Source organism: Rhodnius prolixus, unplaced genomic scaffold, assembly GCF_049639745.1.
Source record: "Rhodnius prolixus isolate KJV_2025 unplaced genomic scaffold, Rpr scaffold_3, whole genome shotgun sequence".
In the NCBI taxonomy this organism is placed as follows: domain Eukaryota; kingdom Metazoa; phylum Arthropoda; class Insecta; order Hemiptera; family Reduviidae; genus Rhodnius; species Rhodnius prolixus.
Window position 1 is genome coordinate 42,464,426 of NW_027411603.1, and position 21,786 is coordinate 42,486,211.

General features: G+C 30.5%; 2 protein-coding genes across 30 annotated transcripts in view; one reads left to right on the forward strand and one right to left on the reverse strand.

Moving 5' to 3' along the window:
- crb (cell polarity complex component crumbs) overlaps nt 1-13,794 on the forward strand; it is a 56,646-nt gene extending 42,852 nt beyond the window's left edge. For all 4 annotated transcript variants that reach the window (XM_074125328.1, XM_074125329.1, XM_074125330.1 and 1 more), the window contains 20 exons: nt 76-250; nt 339-524; nt 612-828; nt 913-1,155; nt 1,594-1,806; nt 3,417-3,594; nt 4,160-4,470; nt 4,990-5,154; nt 5,308-5,501; nt 5,581-5,728; nt 5,810-5,968; nt 6,066-6,282; nt 6,364-6,533; nt 7,816-7,991; nt 8,087-8,260; nt 9,299-9,486; nt 9,932-10,056; nt 11,280-11,579; nt 11,677-11,781; nt 11,866-13,794. In XM_074125328.1, coding sequence (XP_073981429.1) covers nt 76-250; nt 339-524; nt 612-828; nt 913-1,155; nt 1,594-1,806; nt 3,417-3,594; nt 4,160-4,470; nt 4,990-5,154; nt 5,308-5,501; nt 5,581-5,728; nt 5,810-5,968; nt 6,066-6,282; nt 6,364-6,533; nt 7,816-7,991; nt 8,087-8,260; nt 9,299-9,486; nt 9,932-10,056; nt 11,280-11,579; nt 11,677-11,781; nt 11,866-12,093 — 3,872 coding nt within the window. In that variant the 3' untranslated portion in view covers nt 12,094-13,794. The remainder of the gene's footprint in view (nt 1-75; nt 251-338; nt 525-611; nt 829-912; nt 1,156-1,593; nt 1,807-3,416; nt 3,595-4,159; nt 4,471-4,989; nt 5,155-5,307; nt 5,502-5,580; nt 5,729-5,809; nt 5,969-6,065; nt 6,283-6,363; nt 6,534-7,815; nt 7,992-8,086; nt 8,261-9,298; nt 9,487-9,931; nt 10,057-11,279; nt 11,580-11,676; nt 11,782-11,865) is intronic.
- A 3,774-nt stretch (nt 13,795-17,568) lies between these two features.
- Nucleotides 17,569-21,786, reverse strand: part of LOC141452868 (carbohydrate sulfotransferase 1-like) — a 42,785-nt gene continuing 38,567 nt past the window's right edge. For all 26 annotated transcript variants that reach the window (XM_074125364.1, XM_074125362.1, XM_074125361.1 and 23 more), the window contains 2 exons: nt 21,506-21,685; nt 17,569-20,034 (listed from right to left, as the gene is read on the reverse strand). In XM_074125364.1, the coding sequence (XP_073981465.1) occupies nt 19,713-20,034; nt 21,506-21,685 (502 nt within the window). In that variant the 3' untranslated portion in view covers nt 17,569-19,712. The remainder of the gene's footprint in view (nt 20,035-21,505; nt 21,686-21,786) is intronic.

Genomic DNA, 21,786 nt, shown 5'->3' on the forward strand with positions numbered 1-21,786 from the left:
TTGCACCTCTTATTCGGGACTTTTTCTTCAAGGTCCAAATCTTACATGGTTTTCTATTTTAATGGCATGTTTTAGGTGTAAATTGCGAAACAGATATAAACGAATGCGACAGCAATCCTTGTCAGCAAGGTGGTACATGTAAAGAAAGATCTAAACATAATTTTTACAAACCTGATTATAGTTCAAACTTTGGTCAAATGAATAGTACGGTTGGTTTCAATCAAAATTTTGATTATTCAACAGCTGCGGGGTAATTTTAAATGGATTTTATAATATTAAATATTACATGGCCTTATATGTTGTCCTTACAATGTTATATAAAAACTATATAATTCTAGGTATGATTGTATATGTCAGACTGGCGTAACTGGAGCTAATTGCGAAATTAATATAAACGAGTGCGAAAGCTCTCCTTGTCGTTGGGGACTTTGTGTAGATCATCTTAACAACTATACCTGTGAATGTGAAGATGGATATGAGGGTGTCCATTGTGAAATAGATATAGATGAGTGTGCAAAATATACGTAAGTCTCATTTTTTTAAAACGTTTCAGCTCAGTCGTATGAAATACACATCAAATTTTATAATTGTTATAAAATAACATTTTTCAGGCCTTGCATACATGGTACATGTTTGGACCAACGTGCTGGTTATTTCTGTGCTTGTGATGGCAAATATGGTGGCAAAAATTGTTCAGTAGAACTAATTGGTTGTCAAACAAATCAGTGTTTAAATAACGGATCATGTAAACCTTATCTTGAAAATGAAACTATTCATAAATTCAATTGTTCATGTCCTAACGGATTCCAAGGACCCATATGTGAAAAGGTTACATATTTGAGTAATGGATACTTATTGAAATTTAATTTCAATATGAATAAATTTTACAACTAAAACAATATTTTTTTACAGATAACGACTATGTCATTAAATGGCTCTTCATATATGATGGTAAACACTACAAGGGAAGAAGGTTATGACATTCAGTTAAGATTCAAAACTACTTTACCAAATGGTCTTCTGGCAATAGGGAAAGGTTCAACGTTTTATATTCTTGAGCTAAATCAGGGTCGATTGAATTTACATTCAAGTTTACTAAACAAGTGGGAAGGGGTATTTATTGGATCGTCATTAAACGACAGTAACTGGCAAAAGGTAATCGTCATTTTTGTAGGCTGTCGGTTCCTATTCCGACTTTTACATTCTTTTTTTTTACATTGCCCATTCGTAGTTTCTACCTTGTAGACAATGAATTTGGCTTTTATGTAATGTTTTGTGAGCAATAACATGTGTTACATACCATAAGAGATGTATGCGAATATTTGATATTTGATATCCTAATTACAGTTTTAAAATACAACTGCTGTGAAGTGGTGAGGTTGAATCAACAGAACTTCAAGAGATTTCTTTAAGTAGCTTTCTTATTTGCTATATTCATTTAATAAAAAGGCTGTGGGATAAGATTTAGTCACTCTCTCAAAATTTGTTTTATCTAACTTAGATTCTTTATTTACTTATTGCCCAAGCATACAAATTTAAAACAAAGTTCAAATTTTTGGTTGTATAAGTTTTAATTTTTTTTTTTTTTTTTAGGTATTTGTTGCAATAAATGCGTCGCATCTAGTTCTAGCTGCAAATGAGGAACAAACAATATACCCAATCAATCTGAATGAAGGTGCAAACGCTTCCCACACCAGTTTTCCATTAACCTATTTAGGAGGAACAATCGCCTATCTACGTCGATTGACGCATGGCCCTCCAGCATTTGTTGGATGTGTACAGGACGTCGTAATTAATGGGCAATGGGTACTTATTACATCGTAGGATGAATTCTCTGTAATATAAATCAAAAACTCAAACCTTTTTTATGATTATTTTCACGTTTTGAAAATGTAACTATAGTTCCCTTTGGCACTCTAATAATGTTAAAACTTAAATGTTACTATTAAATGGTTAAAATTTGTTGAGGAGATTGCATATCTGTGTTACTTTTAAAAATTTTATAGTTGTCTAGTTATAGTTCTTTATACATAAAAAAGTTGAATTTAAATGTAAGGAGTGCCTTCGTAGGTGTCATCATTGTATAGCACACTTTATTTCAGTTAGGGATTTCAAAATTCTCGATAAATGATTGATTGAGTCAGATCTTTAATATTCATAGTAGGTCTCGTCCTAAAATCTAAAAGAAAGGTTAGATTAGGCTCATGTCTCTGTTTTATTCATAGTTATCTCTTTTCGAGTCTACTAAAATTTGTGTGTGATAAACTTTGTTATAATGTCCGATTGCCTTTAGTCTTTCCTTATTAGTATCACTTCAATTTGTAGTATGTTTCCTTATTCTTTTTTCGGCATTTTCAGCCTATTTTTTATTAGATCGCTTTTTATTAGATCTGCTGTTCCTTGTACTAGTATCAGGTGATACTCTGTTGTACCACCGGTGATGAAACAACTCCCAACTTATCCAAAGGAAGTTCGAGATGGAGAAATGAGAACTGATGGCAAGAAAAAACTGCTCCCTGGCGCCAATTCATTTCTCCTTCCATTGCCCCCTCTGAATATTATGAAGAAAAATCTTACAGAGGGTTTTAGATAGAGTAATTTTCTTTGTAACTCCAGGTAAGTATTCATTTTCCTCAGAAAGCGTGGGAGCTCGCCCCAATGGAGATGTTCTAAGGATGGCTTCCCAGATCAAAAGGATGTAAGCTAGGAACTTCTAGGAAGAGAGGGAAGCCGACAGGCAGATATAATCTTCACCCTTTCCTCTCCTGCGTTGTGAATCGCTTGTCGACTTTGATTGTGCTGGTAGGGAAGTGCAAGGAAGAGACTGGAGCAACAGACTGGTATATCTTGCACGCTAGGGCAGCATGTTGTTCTTGGATATTTTGAAGGTTATTTCAATTGCCCACCTCACAGCAAAATGAAGAGGTATGAAATTCAGAATTAGCTCAATCCCGACTATAGGACAAATCCTCAAACCGTCTCTGTTGCCTTGACTCTAGGCCGAGGCTTCACGTGGAGATAAAGATAGGACTTTGTCCCCTTTCCTTGCGTGTTAGACAAATAAGTAAGTAATGATAGACAATTGAATTCATACTTGATGATATCAAATAGTAGTTCATGTTTTTAATTTTCCAATTTTCGAATCGTTCGTTTTTAAAAATTTTTCTTTAGATTTGTGTAAATATTCCACTCTGTCTTTTATAGTAATTTGCTTTTCCCTATATTCTTGAATTTTTCAAAGTTTGGAAGATGCATATTACCATGAAGACTACCCTGTTGTTTTGATTGACTTTTCTTAAAAGAAAGCAAAATATTTTGAGGAAGGTCACAGTACTTATCCGTTCTCTACGGTTCTTTAACTTTTGTTTATTTCGTAATATTTATTAGATATGAATGTATTGCTGATTATTGTGTAGGTGTTACCTCAAGAAACCGGAACCCAACCAGTATCATTCGTGGGCATCGAAGTTGGTTGCAAAAGAGAACCGCAGTGCGATCCAAATCCTTGTCACAGTGGAGGTCATTGCACAGATTTGTGGAGGAATTTCAGTTGCGCCTGCGAGAGACCTTTTCTTGGACACACTTGTCAATACAGTAAGTATTTGAAAAGTAACGAAGGTCTTATTTTGTTTAATTCTCACTCTTCTCATTGTGTCAATGGAAAAATAGTACCTTAATAAAAGTCAAATTCACGGAGACTTAAAATTAAAAAATGTTTTGCCTCTCACATAAAAGGTTTGTTCGTGAGTATATAAAGGTATATATCTGTGAGGTGTATAAGGTTTAAATAAAAGTGAATTAGTATGTGGGATATTAGCTCTAGTGTGTTTATGAGTAGGCTAAACATTGCTCGCAGGATTATCTCTGTAAGCCTCTTTTTATTGTATGTGTTGTAGAAGTCAGTATTGTGGACTGAGATACCCGCAGGGACATCAAGTACCCTGAAGGGTAATACATTTCTTACTAGAGATTTCATTTTGAATAGTGCGAGTGGATATTGTGTCAGAAATAACCTTTTACAATTCTTACATTGAGTCCAAATAAATAATTTAAAATTCTAACTTTAATTAAAAGTAATAAGCGATATTGAAAAAGCAGAACTTTTTTTTTTTAAAAAAAATATGTCTCGAATTTTATTATGATTGAATTTGCCACACAGATTTGACCGCTGCAACTTTTGGCCACGAGAACATTACAGAAAGTGTGGTAACAGTGGAAGTCGATCAGGCCGCGCGCAAAGCTGTCCGTAGTATAATGGACATTAGTATGTTTATCCGAACTAGAGAAAAAGAAGGTGGCATTTTTTATCTGGGCTCCAATCCAGGAACTGTGCCATTTTCTGACGAAACCGTGATCGCAGCTAGATTGCAAGGAGGAGAGTTGCAAGTCACTTTACAGCTGAACGGCGTACACGAATCCTCCAATGTTGCTGGCGTACCTTTAGACAATGGATACAGTCACCTTATTCAGGTATGTAATAAAAATGAATATCAATTATTACATTGAAAATTAAATTGAACTTTGTAAACAAATAAACTTGTTTGCGTAGATTCTCTGTACACAGTATCTAGTTAATTTTTGTTACAATTCTTTGAAAACTCAAAGCACCCTGTCTTATCCAATCTTGGTTTACAGGATTCCATAATCGACATTATTTTTCCTAAATTATTATTATGTGTTTTATAAGTGGACTATTTGGATGATGTTTTGAGGGTTTTTTATATTCTTCGAATGAAAAGTCTTGTATAGTCTATAAATTAAAATTTGACTTCTTACATCTCAGTATTAAATGCACGTTTCAATTGCTCGTCAATAATTTCAAAATCTTTAGTCCATTTAAAAAAACACTGCTGTGCTTCTGTCAAGTTTCTGAGTAGTTAATATTTAAAAGAAAAATAGACTAACCATCGATCAACCAACTATAAAAGTAGTAACTGTTTGCGATTCTTAGGTTTTAAAAGATAATAATATTTTATACCATATTTTAAGGTAATACGAAATGTGACTCTAGTCGGAGTAAGAATTAATGGCACTGAACACTTCAGAAAAACTATTGGTGCTAATGGCCAGTTGGACTTACAAGTGTTGCAACTTGGTGCAATACCAGGTGCTGTAACTGAACCCAATTTCAAAGGAGTAATTCAAGACGTACAGGTAAAGCTTCTTACTTTAACATTTTATTTTTATATAGGCTTTATACCTTTTTATTAAAATCAATTTCATGCAGTGTTATTTGCATTCTTTCAACTTATTTTTAAGCGTCTTAATTGTTCATTTTCTTGCTCATATTGTGTGACATAATTTCAGATGAGTAATGGATCTCGTACAATGGTGGTAGAATTTTATCCTTTGAGCGCAGTAGATGTAAATATACCACCTTCTTTAGGAGAAGTAGTGTTTGATAAGTCACTAGTGCTGGAAGGTGTTGTAAGTGATGATTCATGTCGAGATGAACCTTGTATGCATGGAGGAACATGTACTGTTACGTGGAATGATTTTAGGTAAGATTTATTTATTTCGTTTTCTTTTATGTATAGGAATGAAGTTTTTTTTTTTTTTAATCAAAATATTTGTTGGCAGTTGTATCTGTTCAGTTGGCTATAAAGGAAAAAAATGCCAAGAGATGGAATTCTGTCAAGTACAAGATTGCCCAACAGGAAGTGAATGTCGCAATCTAAATCATGGTTATGAATGCGTCGCTAACATTACACTTCATGAGCCAATATTTGTAAGGAATATTTAGAGTATAAATCAATTTGTCAAGCCCGACTTTACTTAACTTTAAAAAAAAAAAAAACCTTGCTTTCAGAATGCCACTGGTATGAGATATAAATTAGTTAGGGGAGAGCAGCATGTTCCGCTAAACGATATAACCGCTTCTTATCGAAGCAGAACTGGTGGTTATCTTCTACAAATTGGTCCTGATATTGAGAGAAGATTTCTCTTTATTTATGTTTACAATGACCAGGTGATTTATTCCTTCCATTATTATTATTATTATTATTATTATTATTATTATTATTATTATTATTGCGAATTTATTAATATAAATTATTTTACTTCAGATCACAATATCTTGGAACATCAGTGGTGGTGAAGAAGTTAAACAGATATCCAAAGAAACGAAGGATGGAGACTGGACCACGATAAGGCTTGCAATAGTTGATGGAATTCTGACGGCCGGTATTATTAGCACCACAGAAGTGTCATCTGAACATTTCAGTACAAATTTCTCTCAACCTGTTTGGGAGAACTTAGTTTCTTCTTCAAGTATTTCAATCGGTTAGGTTATATTGAAATTCAACGTTTTTTCTAGTTCAGAAACCATTTTTTCAGAATATTCATATTTGCATTGTTATCTAGGAGGTGTCGATAATGCAATCAGTATGATTCATCTGATCAATTCATCATTAATTGATGGCGATCATAACAAAGTTGACTTTCTGCACTCAGAATTAAATGGTGATGAATACAGTACATTTGGTAGTGCTATTGATAGCACCACCAAATCTATTGATAGTGGCCTGTTTAGGGTAAGAATTATTAAATACTAAACTATTTTTTGTTATAGGCGAACAATTAATTTGAAACATATTTAACTATCGCGCTGGTGTACCTTTTTTTATTTTAGTTTCTCAGTTTCTATTATATGCGATTTAGAAATTTGAGTTAAGCCCTAAAAATAATATAAGAAAGGTTGATGCGAATGCTCAACAATATTCTAATATGGTTCCAAATAGTTTTCTCTCTTTGTCTACCTTACTAGAAGATATCTACTATATATTTACTGGACCAGATAAACTTCTATGGTAAGAAATTCCAGATTTATTTCTGGAATTGTCCTCGGTGATTTACCCGATTAGGTGGAAGTTAATGAAATACGTACTTTTCTCTTATGTGAATTCGACCCTATTCTGCCTATCACACTCATTAATACGCTTCTGTACTGGAAAAAATTAAGACATTAAATAATTTGGAAAACTTCATACCTAATCGGTGCTCATCAAAGTTTCTAGCCTCCATACCTATATCTTCTCATCTTGACTGCTGCTGCTTTCTACGAACAGAACACTAAATTATTTACAAAGGGCTCTAAATTCATGCATATGTTTTATTTTTCATCCGAAGGAAGACCAGCATATCGCTCCATACCTTATTCTCTCCATTGTTTTCTAGGTGTACACTTCTCACCTCTCAACATTGGTACTCTGTCCTCTACATATTAAAGATACTCTTTACTATAGCTGGCAGTAAATTTTGGAGTACCCTACTACTATTAATCACGAAATAAACCAATCTTCATCTTTAAAAATAGACGAATTTTTTATTTTTCTTGCAAAAAGTAAAAATTAGTTTATTTCCTTACTTTAAAATACTTTTCATTTGATTTGATCTGTTTTCACCTAATTTATTTCATTTGTGTAGTGTGTAGAACACAACTAGTATTTATTTTATGTTTACATATTCAAATTTTTTCTGATGGGACAAATTAATGAATATTTTATTCTATTCTCTTCACTGTCAGGAAGATGTTCTTCTACCTTTAATGTTAGAACAAACAAGTTGTTATTAACTCTGTTGAAGACATTATTCCTCATGTTCTTTTACAAGACATCTCTTAGGGGCAAAACAATACTAAAAAAAAGATACCGAGTAAAACGGTAATATGAAATGTGAATACAACTCAATCGCAACTAATTTTTCCATCAGCTTTTTTTTTTACAATATACATTAAAATACAAAAATCCTTTATTTTTCAGACGAAAAAAATAATAACTTTTTGTTTGTTTAAAATCAATAATTTCTAATCTGCAGGGTTGTATTGGTGAAGTGAGAATAGGAGGATTACTCTTACCTTTCTTCACTCCCCAAGAAATTAATTCAACCAATACCTCTTCCAAAGATCACTTCGAATTAATGCAAGGAAGTACCTTGGGTGAAACATTAGGCTGCCAAATTTGTTTTGACGAAGAGTGTAAAAATGAAGGAATGTATGTATAAATCTAATTAATTGTGTTTAGATACATTTATGGAATTTCACAATTTTAAAAAATCTTTGAAAATGAATAAATTTATTTTTTTTCAGTTGTAAGAACTCAACCGAAGAATATGTTTGTGAATGTAAAGCAGGATTCGCTGGTGATGATTGTTCGGAAAATATAAATGAATGTCTTGAAAATGATTGCAAAAATAATTCAACGTGTATAGATGGTCTGGCTAATTATACGTGTCAATGCCTGGCCGGTTGGCAAGGTTCATTGTAAGTTACCTGTTTAATGTACTGTCTAATAGAATTATACCTTGATAATTGCCTCTAAAAGTCAATTTGAATAGGGAATTTTCCTCTCTTAATCGTCTATTATTGGTCTAAGCCAGCCAGCGTTTCTCCCAACCTTTTTTGGCTCGCGTACCACTTGGTAGTACATTATGCTAAATTGTACCACTTCGTAAAAATGATTGTATTTCGTGAAATTTGTTATTCCGAGTGTGCTATTTTATCATAAACTTTGTAACGTATAAGATCTTAGTTTTAAACCTTTTGTTAAATAATTTAAAATTGAGTACATATTTTTCTCTTCAAAATTATTAATTTTACAAAGTACTTCTTTAGGATTATTATATTTGTGCCCAAAACTTCTAAATTAATTTCTTTTAAGCATTCAACTACCTGTAAGTAGCAATTAAATTTAATGTTGCTTGGATAGAGCTTACTCATTACAATCAGTCTCTTTAAGCAGATTTTTACTTGGTTATCATTTAAGTTCTGACACATGATAATTCTATTAAATTTTCTTAAATGTGCTATTGTATTTTCTTGAAAATATCTTGAGACAGACTAACCTTATTACTGTACATATTAACAACTTTATAATATTATTAATTAAAATAATTTTAATGAATTATAGGGAAAAAACGTTACTATGATATTTTTATGATTTAATTTTTTTTTTAATTTTTTAGCTCCGCCATTATTGATTATTTTTTGCGTATCACCAACGAGCAACTTGCGTACCACAGATTGGGAAACGCTGGTCTAAGCTAAGACAATCACAAAATACTTTTTTTGTTCTTGAGCGCTGTTAGCTCTGATTTAACCAATTAGCTCAACAATCAATCGACCTGTTCTATAGAACGTTTTGAATAAATCATTAAAGCCGTAACCTCATATACAATTTTCACTCTATGCTCATTTTATTTACTATATTAATTTGAGCAAAAGCCGCTAAATTTAACTTTTTATACTACAATTTATTTTCTTTTAACCTCTTTAAAAAATTTTCGTTGTTAAAATTTAAAGGTGTGACATTGAAGTAGACGAATGTGCTTCAAATCCATGTCAGAATAATGGTACATGCATTGATTTGCTAGCCAAGTTTGAGTGTAAGTGCGAACCAGAATTTGTTGGTTTACAATGTGAGCAATTGAAGCAAATAACATGTGAAAGTGCACCTTGTTACAACAACGCCGAGTGCCAAGATGTCGTTAGTTAGTATTTTTTTTTATTATTATTTTATTTGTCTTTGATAACAAGTAATTTTAAGAGTATCTTTGTGTGTATTTGTGAAGATATCACAGACATTTATCGTGCTAAGGAATTTTATAATCTTTAAGATATAATTATCTTTTATTTTTTTATCCAACTAGATTGGATTCTTTACACTGCAGTTTGAATGTAGATTCATACTTATTCTATGCGTCTTTGTTAATATATTAATGTTTTTTCTCCCCTTTATTTTATTTACTTATTTGATAAATTTTATTACATGTTACGTGGAAGAATATTAGTATTTAATTTTGCCACGTAAAATTATCTTTATATCTCTGTTTATTGAGAAAGAAGATAGATAACGTTTGTGTGGTCACCAGTTGAGAATTGATTTTAGTGAAGGGATATAACCTAAATTTCAATACATTTTTTTATAATATCTAGATCCCACAACTAATGATAACTTTACCTGCAACTGCTTGGAAGGATTTCAAGAAGTTTATTGTGAATCTGCTTTCTGTGAAATTACACCTTGTTTAAATAGGGGAGTTTGCATCAGCAAATCGAAGGTATACATATCTTTAGTCATTTTTTGTAATATTTGTTACTCTTAGTTGAAAGTTCTTTTTCCATAAGTAACTATAAACATTTATTGTCTTTACCTAATTTTCTAAAACTTAATTTTACTTATGTATGAACTTAGGACTTTCCTCAAGCAATTGCTCTCATTGGTTAGTGTTTAACAAGTTGGATATTTTTTATGCATTAGTAAAATAATTTTACTCTGTATAGAAGGAATTTTAATATCTCACTTTGTCCTAAACAATTTAAATTAATTTTTATTGTCATATTTTTTTTTTTTTTTTTTTTTTTTTAACACCCTTATCCTTTTTTTAGAAAAAAACATTGAATTTATTTTCAAAAACGTGAAAATTCATTCTGAACCTTCATAACTTCCATTTAAAACCTATTTTCTTGTGTAAACAGATTAAACCCTGTTTGAATTATATGAGTGATATGTTTAAAAAGATAGTAAAATTAGTTTGTTTTTGAGGAGCCTTAGTTCATTTTTATTTCAGAAAACTCCAACATAAAAGTTTCAAAGTTCAAATCGAACATTGCTTTTCTTGAAAAACGCGATTAACCATAAATATCTTTCAAATAAAGGAGCCCTTTTAGTTGTCGGATTTTGACAAAAACATTTATGACCAATTCTATAGTGGCACCTAAGTGAAAAATCAAATTGTCGGGAGATTCTTAGTCCTTCATGTTTGAAAATTTCGTCAACACCTAAAAGTATGTTAAATCAATTTTTTTCCAGCGCGGCGAACCTCAGACAAAACATTTTAACAATGATTTCAGCAATTTGATTTAACTCATACAGTGGATTCAAGATTAAAATGCTTCTTAATACGTAGTTTCATTATCTCTCGGTGTATTTCCAACCGTCATTGCACTTTGCATTAATGTAACATTTTCTTCGCCTTTCCTTTATTTAATAAGATATACAAAACTAAAGCTTTGTAAACGGCTGATGTCTAATGATGAATACTGGGAATAAGTCGTTTATTATTCAATGAGACATGTTGTTAAGACACATTTAGACATGTATAGTTTAGACATGTTTGCATGTTAATCTTGTTTAAACTTGTGTACACCAAACTTTAATGTAGTTTACTGTAAGACTCTCTCTGTTCTATTGTCCTAATTCTTACGGGATCTATGTCCCGTACAGTCTTTTTTTTTATTTGCAGTGTTAAAAATGCTCAATTTCTAAATATTTTCGTTACAGAAACCGGTTTGTGATTGTGCACCAGGATATACAGGACGTATCTGTGAAACTGATATTGATGAATGTGCCAGTAACCCTTGTAAACATGATGCTATCTGCCATGATGATATAGCTTCATTCACTTGCGATTGTACTGGCACTGGTTATACAGGCGATATATGTAATATGGATGTTGATGAATGCTTAAGGGGTAATCCTTGCGGTACATCCGGACAATGCATCAATACAGTTGGATCTTTTCATTGTACTTGTCAATCTGGCTTCTGTGGCATAGGTTGTACGTTTCCAGATCCATGCATGGTATGTATAGGATTAATGACGTAATATTAAAAAAAAAAACGCTGCTATATAAAATTGAATTTTATGTTATCCTTTTTCTCTCTTCCTCCCTATAAAGGAAAATCCTTGCGAGCATGGAGGAACTTGTATTTCAACCTGCACCGACACAGCAGACTATCAATGTGAATGTATTAATTCTTACACTGGAAAGAATTGTACAGTTGTAAGTTCACTTCAATTTATTAGCTCCGGAACACATTATCTCTTATAAAAGTGTTGCAATATTTTGATGTAATATTTGTTTTAGGAGCCACAATTCACCGGTACACGAGTGGTCGATATTGCTTTGATTGTTGTCCCAATAATAGCAATACTATTAATAGCTGGCCTTATTTCCTTGTCTGTGTTCGTGATGATGGCCAGAAAGAAGCGAGCCACCCGAGGAACGTATTCGCCGAGTTCACAGGAATATTGTAATCCTAGAGTTGAACTTGATAATGTTATTAAACCACCACCAGAAGAACGATTGATATAGGTTTTTACCTCCATCTCTTTTAGATTTATGTATTTATTTATTTTTATTAATAATATTATTATTATTTTGCAAACTGTCTTTACATTGACGACTGTTTATAAAACTAGATCCAATAAAATCATAGATCCAAACGTAAACCTTGATTATTTTATTTGAATGATCAAAATTTTGTTGGCTAGTTTTAAAAGTTTAGAAAAGAAGACATACAAAGGTTTAATCTGTGATTTAATCTGTAATTCTATGTTGAATCGGTGGTTTAAGGAATAATAATAAGAATTAACCTTCTAGTTGCTCGAAATTGTGAACTTTGTAAAAAAGAAATCAATTACGATGCATCTAAGTTATGTAGGACAATTTGGGACAATTGTTATTTTTAAAATCTTTATTTTGATGCATCGAGTGCAATATTTAACAAAAAGAAAAAAAAATGGGTTTTTGTAAAAAAAATTCATATGAACGATATCGGTAGTGAACATTTTATTATGAGAGTTATCAGAAATGCTGCAATAACAGAATGGAATATCATTTTATCTGGGAAGAATGGATTTATTTCTTCATGTTAAACAATTTTTTTTTCTTAATGCCGGAGAGAGATAAAATTGATATCAATTAAATTTTCTGAAGTGCACTTATTGTTAACTGGAGATAAGTAATAATTTAATTAAATTTATACAGAAAACTAAAAGAATTCACCAATAATAATGTATAATCGTAACATTTCAGGGACCTAATTTGTATTTTAAAATAATGATATATTTTTCTTTTTATAGAATTCGTCATTTATTTATTTTTTATTTAAACCTAAATGTAATAATTATAATGAGGAATATTAATTGTTTCGAAGTTTTGAATGAAATAAAAACAAGAAGTTGTCCAAATTATAGCCAAAGTTTATTTTTAGAAGCATTAAGTATTGTAGATTTTATAGATTTAAAATTTAAGTTCACCGGATAGTTTTAATATTAGTATCTGATAATCATTTGTCATAATTTATATTGTTAATATTATTGTATTATATTAATATATATGTAAAAGCTAAGTGTGCTAGCATAAGATGCTCATTCTTTTTGAGTAAATTAATTGTTTGTATTATATCCGTATTTTTTAATTGTTGTACAGTTTTAGTAGTATTTATTAAGTCCCATTTTTATTTTTTGTATAAAATTCACTATTTTTCATTAGTATCTTCAACATCCGTTTGGGTATATATTTACACATTCTGGGAATGTATTCGTAAAGACTTAAAATTCTTCTGTTGTAATAAAAATTAAGAAGTGCCTTTACATGAGAGCCTAATGTAGTTAATAATTATTTATGTGCCTTCTACACGAATAACATTAATATGACATTGGTAGTAAATAACATTTAAAAACTAATATTAATTGATCTCAAAAACAAACAAACAAATGCCTGTCTTTTTTATTATGTAGAGAAAATGTATCAAATTAATTTATTTCCAACAATATTTTTTTAAATATTTTTTGTTATTTTACTCTATGTAGAATAGACATATAGAGATTAATTTTGTAGACAATTTGGCATATTTATTCAATCTTGAATTATATTTTTATTCAATGTTCCAATTGACTTAACTATTTGCTAATACATAATAGCTGGTGATTGATTAAATCCGTCCAAAATTTCATTAGGAATTTATTTGATGTACCTTTTAAAAAATATATACGTATTCTTTTTTTTAAATTACTATTCATTTTTTTATCTTACACCTTGCACATTTTATAAAAAAAAAAGTTCTATTTAGTTAGATAGTATGTAATATTCATGCTTATGTCAAAAGCTAATTATGTGAAATTTTACTTTTATTATCAAAATAATTTATAGCTCAGTAGAAGAATAAATTTGAGATTAAAAAAAGAAAAATAATCTATTTGCATATCTATTTTTTACTTAGACTTAGTATTTTATATTCTATTATTGGGAAAAATTAATATAATCAAAAAAAATGCAGAAAGAAGCTCTAAAACACGTTTAAAACTTGAAAAGTTAAAAAAATTTGAATAGAAAAAAAAAACGTAAAAAACATTAGTTCTAAAAAAATCCGTCAGAGAACGAAAACTATCGAAAAAGTTAAAAAATTAAATGATTAGTTCTAAAAAAATCCGTCAGAGAACAGTAACTATCGAAAAAGTTAAAAAATTAAATAATTAGTTTTTAAAAAATCCGTCAGAGAGCGCCACTTATCAGACAAATAAAAAACTAGTTTTAAAGTTTGCCACTAGGTAGCACTGCTGTAACCTCCACCTCTACACATATATGTTAACACTACCAAATTTTCTTCAGTACGACTTGAGCGACGGAGGGGGATGTATCGCTCTGTTCGTCACTCCAAACCGTATCTACTCTGACATTCACCTCTCTTCCTTAAAGAGTCATGAATGGTTATATTGCAATTGTAATTGTACATATTTAATATGTTGTTTTTTTCCAGCCCTCATAAAAAATAATAATGTGCAAACAAGACCACAAAAACAATAAATAAATGGTTATATTGCTCGTCACTCTAAACATATCTAGTCTAACATTCATTTCTCTTCCTTAAAGACGGTCGGTCGGTTGGCGAATATTCACATCTCTACATACCAACACAAATTTTCAATACGACTTGAGTAATGTGGGGGGGGTTTTTGGTTATATTGCTGGCTACACTCGCAAACATGTCTAGTGTAATCATTCACCTCTCTTCCTTAAAGGAATCATGAATATATGGGTTTTGATGGCGAAGGAGATGTTGCTTCTTCGACGGTCAGAAGGCGAATGATCGCCCCACCCGCCCGCCCCAGCGCAGAATTTGTTTATATAGGAAAAAATACAACATGGCGACGCGTCATATCACCATGACAACAGCCAAAATAGTTCAGTCAATTGCCACTAGATGGCTCGCGCTGCCCTGTTTTAACCTTTTATTGCTCATACAGACTCTGAAGACCATGGCGGCCCTTTTTAACCTTTTTTTAAGGTTTTCTTTTTTATTTCTTCCACTCTCTAAGCTCTGGCGGCCATTGTTAACCTTTCTTATAGGTTCTTTTTTCTATTTTTTGTATTCTCTCTATTATTTTGAAAGATAAATTCAATATTATTAAGTTTTTTGTTTTATTTTAACTTTTCATAAAAATTAAAGAGATTAGAAGGAAAAATAAATACAATATTATTTATTATTTCGTTTTTATTTTATAAAAATTATTTATACATTTTTTTACAGTAAATTTTTATAAAATCTTCACAAATATTATAACCAGATTATTTGGTTAATAAATGAACGAAATTATTAAAACTTAGTTTAACATTATCATTTTACAAAGAAAACATGCATCCTTTAATCATCATAGCTACTCACTAGACCTATAAAGGACTAGCTTTGCTCACTGTTAACCATGTTGTAACTCTCTAGACTTACGAAGGAACACCTATAAAGTTTGTTGAGGCATCAATATAGTTAAATATGAGTGTAAGGTGACCTTGTTTTAGTTTACTAAGAAACATGTGCAACTTTCAAACAAAATTTCGTACCGTAGATTGTCAAATAAACATGCATATTATGTATAACTACACAATACTTACTTTATTAATTCATAACAAAATTTGATTGTATATGTTCATTGGATAAATGTTCTACGTCTTGTTTCATTTGGGCTTCTACTAATAGTTCCGCAGACAGCACTCCAGTATTAAATGTGAAAAATCAACATTACCTAATGTGATTGAAATAAAGTGTTTACTGAGTTATGATATTATTGTCAATTGGATTAAACTATCAAAAAAGTAAAATATAATTTCTTTATACTTCACAAATTAATTTTTTGAATAAATTAAAATTACTCCCACTAAATTTAAGAAAAAAAATTTTGGTTTGATTATAATAAAAAATAATATTGTTGAAAATTGCTTGAAATTGGCAGAATAACTGTTTAACTTCATTACCAAAAAAATAATCTAATTCTTGGACAGCTTCAGGACATAAGGGTAAATCTAAATATTTGCGCTAGTTGACCACTTAAAAGGACTAGATCAGATTTGACTATTCTTATGTACTAACTATAGTCTTCAAATACCTGTAGCAATGGAACTTCTGTCCATTTTCTTCTTAAATTACTCTCCTGCATGTAATCTGCTATATTTAAATGTAAATATAAAATATTTATTACTATATACAGTGTGGGTTACAGTGTAACAGCTAATCAAAATGATTTCAATATTGATAATTCTATTTCAAGTATGGGGCTATGCTCCTAGTCTATATTTTATTTCTTATAGGGGCTTTGCCCCGCACACCCCTCCTTCTTGATCTACGCAACAACCCTTAATTTTATTGCATTCTGCACACCAGTTGAGATCCATGATTCATTACAATTATTTTAAAGAATAAAAACAAAAATAACTTACCTTAAATCGTGGCAATCCCTACCACAAGATTTTCCTTTTACACTGAGGGTATATTTATCTATTACTAATCAAACCAACATCCATACAAAATCTCAAAACTTTCATCTGACTATCCTCACTCAGAGTACATTCATGCATTAAAGAAAATAAAAACTGTAGAATCTTCGTGTAAATTAATAAGACACAAGACAGATGAAGTTAAAAAAAAGACACCAAAGGTAAGGCAGGACACTGGTGGGAACTAACTGTTGCTGATTTTAAGTTAACAGTTACGTTACTTTACTGCGTATGTGGTGAGCTACTGGTGCATGTCCAGTGCTATAATGTTCCTTAGATATTCCCCGCTACATTTGATGTTCTCGAAAGAATCCTTAGACTTGACATACTTTATAAATATCTTCGACTGGGTGCAAGAGTTAAGTTAGCGCCATCTCATGTCTATTTCTTGTTAATTCCCACTCTCTCTGATTCTCAAAACTCAGTACCCTTTTGCATTGCTCTTGTTTCTGTAAAAGAAAAAGAAGTTTCTTGTGCATCTAAATCTTCTTACTAGTAATTTCCACTCATACCTATTATTTTAAATTTACATCAGAGATAAGAAATCCACAGGAGATCAATACTTACTACAGAGTTAATAACTCATTATTTGTATGAAATCCAATGCTATAAAATTAACCACATTACTAGGCATTTTCACTCTTCAATCTAAAATTCAATTACAGATAGATTCATCACAAAGGTAAAAATACCATTACTAATATTAGATATCGTTTATTAATCAAATAAAAAATGTTATAATTTTTTCAAGATTACTTTAAGAAGAAAAAATAAATATTTTAAAAATTTGCATTTAATAAAAAAAAAAGAAATGAAGTACAAATCATCAGTAATTACTTATTTGTTAAACTTTTATAACTACATACAAATTTAATTATATCACAGATTATATTGCTCTTATTACATGGTTTCCGTTATCTATCTATTTATTCTTTTTTGTTTTAATTTAATAATATCTCTAATTAATTATTATTATTATTATTAGTATTATTTGAAGAAAGGCCAATACTCGATATGTTTGTGAAAAAGATCAGAATAAAAATAGAGTTAAGTGAAATTGAATTTTGGAAATTATTTAAGTTTTAAGATTAAAGACATAAAGAAAATAAAGATTAGAAGTATGTAAAAAAAATATAATTATATCCAAAAAAAAATATGGCAGAATGATAAATGATTGAATATAAAACATCTTAATGATCAATGATAATTCTCAGTTCTAAAAAAATTCTTCTGTTATTAAGATATGTAACATTCTTCTCTTTGAACTATAATATACTCAAACAATTAGTATTTACAACAAACACATTTTGTATATATAATATATACATAAATTATACATTAATTAATCCTTGAAAGAGGATTATAACAATACATAAGTTAAAGAAAAATAAAAAATGTTGATCGCTGTGTTATACTTTAATAAGGCAGTTATTTTTACTAATGAAAATAGAAAGGCAGAGTGAACTTCAGCCATTAGGCACTTATTTTAATATTTGTGTTTTTAAAGCCCTAATTAAAAAGTTTTAATTATATTTTGTAAATTCTAGATATTTCCAGATAAGCATATCTACATAAAGCACTCATTCAATTTATTTACAAAGTTTCCAAAATTGTACAATGATCGATTATAATTAAATAATATAGTTCTTCTAGTATGTTCTACTTAGGAGAAGCAAAGTAGAAAAAAATCAAAGAAATAAAATAAATTGTCAACATTAAAAGAACCATTTAAAATTTTGTTCAAATAAAGAATTAAAACAGATTTACTTAATAAAAGCAATCAGCAGACAAGCTCCTAATTACATTAGTTTCCATACTTCGTTATCTTTCCTTAATGGTATTACGCGGACCGTATCGTGGCCAAAGTTAAGCAATTGAATTTTATACCAAAATAAACATTTCGAGGTCCTTTGAAAACAAAGAACCAAACATAATTTGTAGGAATGTTCTCTCTCCCTAAATATATGAGAGTTCAATGCATATATGCCCTTATAGTGACCTCAATAAACAGTTAGTAAGATTTACATAACCATCGATCGTAAGTAAGATTTTACTGAATGGTTTTACTTAAAGCTCTAACGATTGTCTTCAACTTAGTTTGAGGCCGGTATCTTTTATTTTCAATTTTTTTCCTATTAAATTACACTACGGGAGCGATAAAATTTAGCTTCCTTTTAAAGTGCCATTAGATATGTAATATAAAGGATATATTTATAATCAATCACCAATGTAATATTAGAGGGAATGTGAATAGGTTGCACATTTTTTCGTTCAAGATAATTTTATCAATACGGTTTGCTTATTTATTATAAAGAAGAATAGCTCTTGATGTTTTCTCCCGTTGGAGCTACATAAACATTACGGCAAAAGCACCTTGACCATAAGAACCTGATAATAATCGGAGAACCCGATCACATTTATGAAACAATTATGTTTCTTTATCGAAAAGAATAGTAATGGCTTCAAAGTCACGAACTAGATATTACGGAGGAAACAAAGTGAAAGATTATTTTAAAAAAATAAATAAATCGCCCAATTAAATATTCTAAACAAAGGCACTAGCAGATTATAGAGGTAAATCAGAAGTGCTAGTAATTGTCAACAGAAACAAAATAATCAGAGATTCTTAAAAGGACCAATGTTTTTTTTTACTGCTGTCCTCTGGACAGTGAACTCTAAGAAGTCCTAGGAAGAGAAAATCTAAGGGCCAACAGCTGGATTCGAACCCGCGATCTCCAAGTTGGTATCCAATATTTTTAAATTGACCTTCAACACCATTTGTAATAAGCTCAAAGGAAACCCGATACACCATCTGATTACTATTATTTAGAGCAAATTAGGTATAAAAACAAAAACCTCAAATTAAGCCATTTGTTTCTTACTAATACTGAGGAAATAATTGATCTTAAAAATAAAAAAGAAACATAAATAAAAACTACGTAGGAAAATTTCCATTGAAGAAAATATTACCAGATCATCAAATATCTTTTTCGGCAGTATTCCATTTCTGGAAATTAGCAAGGATATAATAAAAATGATTGTAACAACATATCTGAACTGACTATTTATAATAATAATTAAAAACAAAAAAAACACAAATTATCAATTATTTTATCACCTACCCATATAATTAATTAAAGCTTTACCAAAATTATTAGATGTCAGTCTAACTTAAAACTACCTGTAATGGGATTAAAAGTCTTTTGATGTGAAGCATTATGTGCTTTTACATATCCCCATACAGACATCGCAGTTAGGCATTTCCTCTGGATTGATAATACTTCTGAATGTGATAGGTCGTTTCGCCAATGGAACGGAGCAACACGGGAATTTCTAAACGTACTGGAAACACCGCCCACATTGATTTTTGTATGTGTATCCAGAAAACGCTTTACAGTTGGGCCATAATATCTTCCAAAAAAGTTTAAAAGACTTTCAGCGCCTTTATACGGATTTAACGAAATATCTTCGTATCTAACAGCCCTAAAACAAAAACAAACAAAATTCAACATTTGTTTACTTACATGAAATATTTTAATATTAATAATATTTTATAATAATATAGCATTAACAGCAAAATATTTTACGTGATTCAGCAGTCCTGTTTAAATACAAAACTTTACCTGCTGACAATGATAAAAAATGTGTACAATAATAATAGAAATAAATCTTTATTATCTTCATTTTTTTATTAGCTATTTATGTAAAACAAAAAAGAGTATTTACGTAAAACATTAAACTTGGCTGGAACACATTCTTGGACAGTAGTTTCGCTATCAAACACTAAGAGTGGAAATAAATAGAGTCAGATCTGTATTGGCTGGTCAACTCGATTCCAATAAATCAGTAACAAGGTACCGGTTGTCTGATACTAAACAGGTGTTGGCTATCATCTCTCAAACATGACCTTTTTTTTATATAATATTTTTTACTTTCGTTTATTAGTTTTGCCCCTCTGGCACTTAAAAGAGCCTACCATTTACTTTTTACATTGTGTGCGTGTGATTTTCAGATTTAAATTCCTACAAAACAAAAATTATTAGTCTTTTTTATTTAATTTTTTCCTCTAGGGATATAAACCATAGCCTTCTGGCCTATGAAACTTAGTTGCCACCATTTATTACATTAGAGTTCCATTAATATAGTTTATACTTGTAATTACACTACATGATATGACATTTTAAATTATGTAAAACTCAAATGTAATAGATTCTGGCAACCATTTTTCTTAGCTCAAAAATGATGGCCTAGTTAGTCTCTAACTGTAGGTAGTACGCATAGGAAAAAAAAAAATAAGTTGGCAATAATGATCTTCGCTTTCGAATATGTGGTACTCTTTTCAAATTGAATTTGAAATTAGTTCCCAATTGTACAAACCTGTAAGTTTGCAATACAAATTACACAAGGAAATACAAAATTAAGGCAGCTAATTATAGAACTATAGACCAATCAGCATAAAATGCAACTATTCGCAATAATTATTCGCATTTAGATCACAATATTTACAACGACAAATGATTCAATAAGGTTTTATTCGCAAGGAAACAAACTAAAAGTGGGAGAGTTCTTCGTAAGTCTTCAACCCAGCAGACAAGGATTCGATGTCTTCTTTACTTCTTCAAAAAGTGAACAGAAGTCGGATTCTCGTATAAGAACAAGTGAATAAAACAAAAACGTTAGTGAGGGTAAGATTCTGAAAATCATTTAGATATATTAATGCCAAATTCAGCGATCCTAAAAAATATTTTTTCATAAAATGTCAGTGCCTGTATATAGAAAGTAGGCGTCCCTATAGCGTGATATATACACCTATTTGGTATAATTAAAGAGCATAAAATCAGGTTAACACTATAGCTGGACAGGAGCCCTTGGTGTTGCCCAAATTTCTAAGAAGTGATTAGCCCACTTCCACCATTAAGTAGGATAAATAAACGATTTTTATAATAAATATTACCTGAATGTATTGGGATACTTCTTATGCAAACGAATCGCTGCAGAATAGTCTGAAGTAAGATCAGCACATAGAAGTGTTGGATCCCAACAATCCGATTGACCAGGACACCAATCTCTATGTTTACGCGATTGCATAGTTCCTCGTGGATCCCGAACCACTAAAAGTACTCTTATTCCCAATCTATAACATTAATAATAATAATAATTAAAATGAGTAGAGGATTAACTCAGTAGTCAGTGATACTGGATTCCAACGCGAATACCGAGATACCGGGTTGGAAT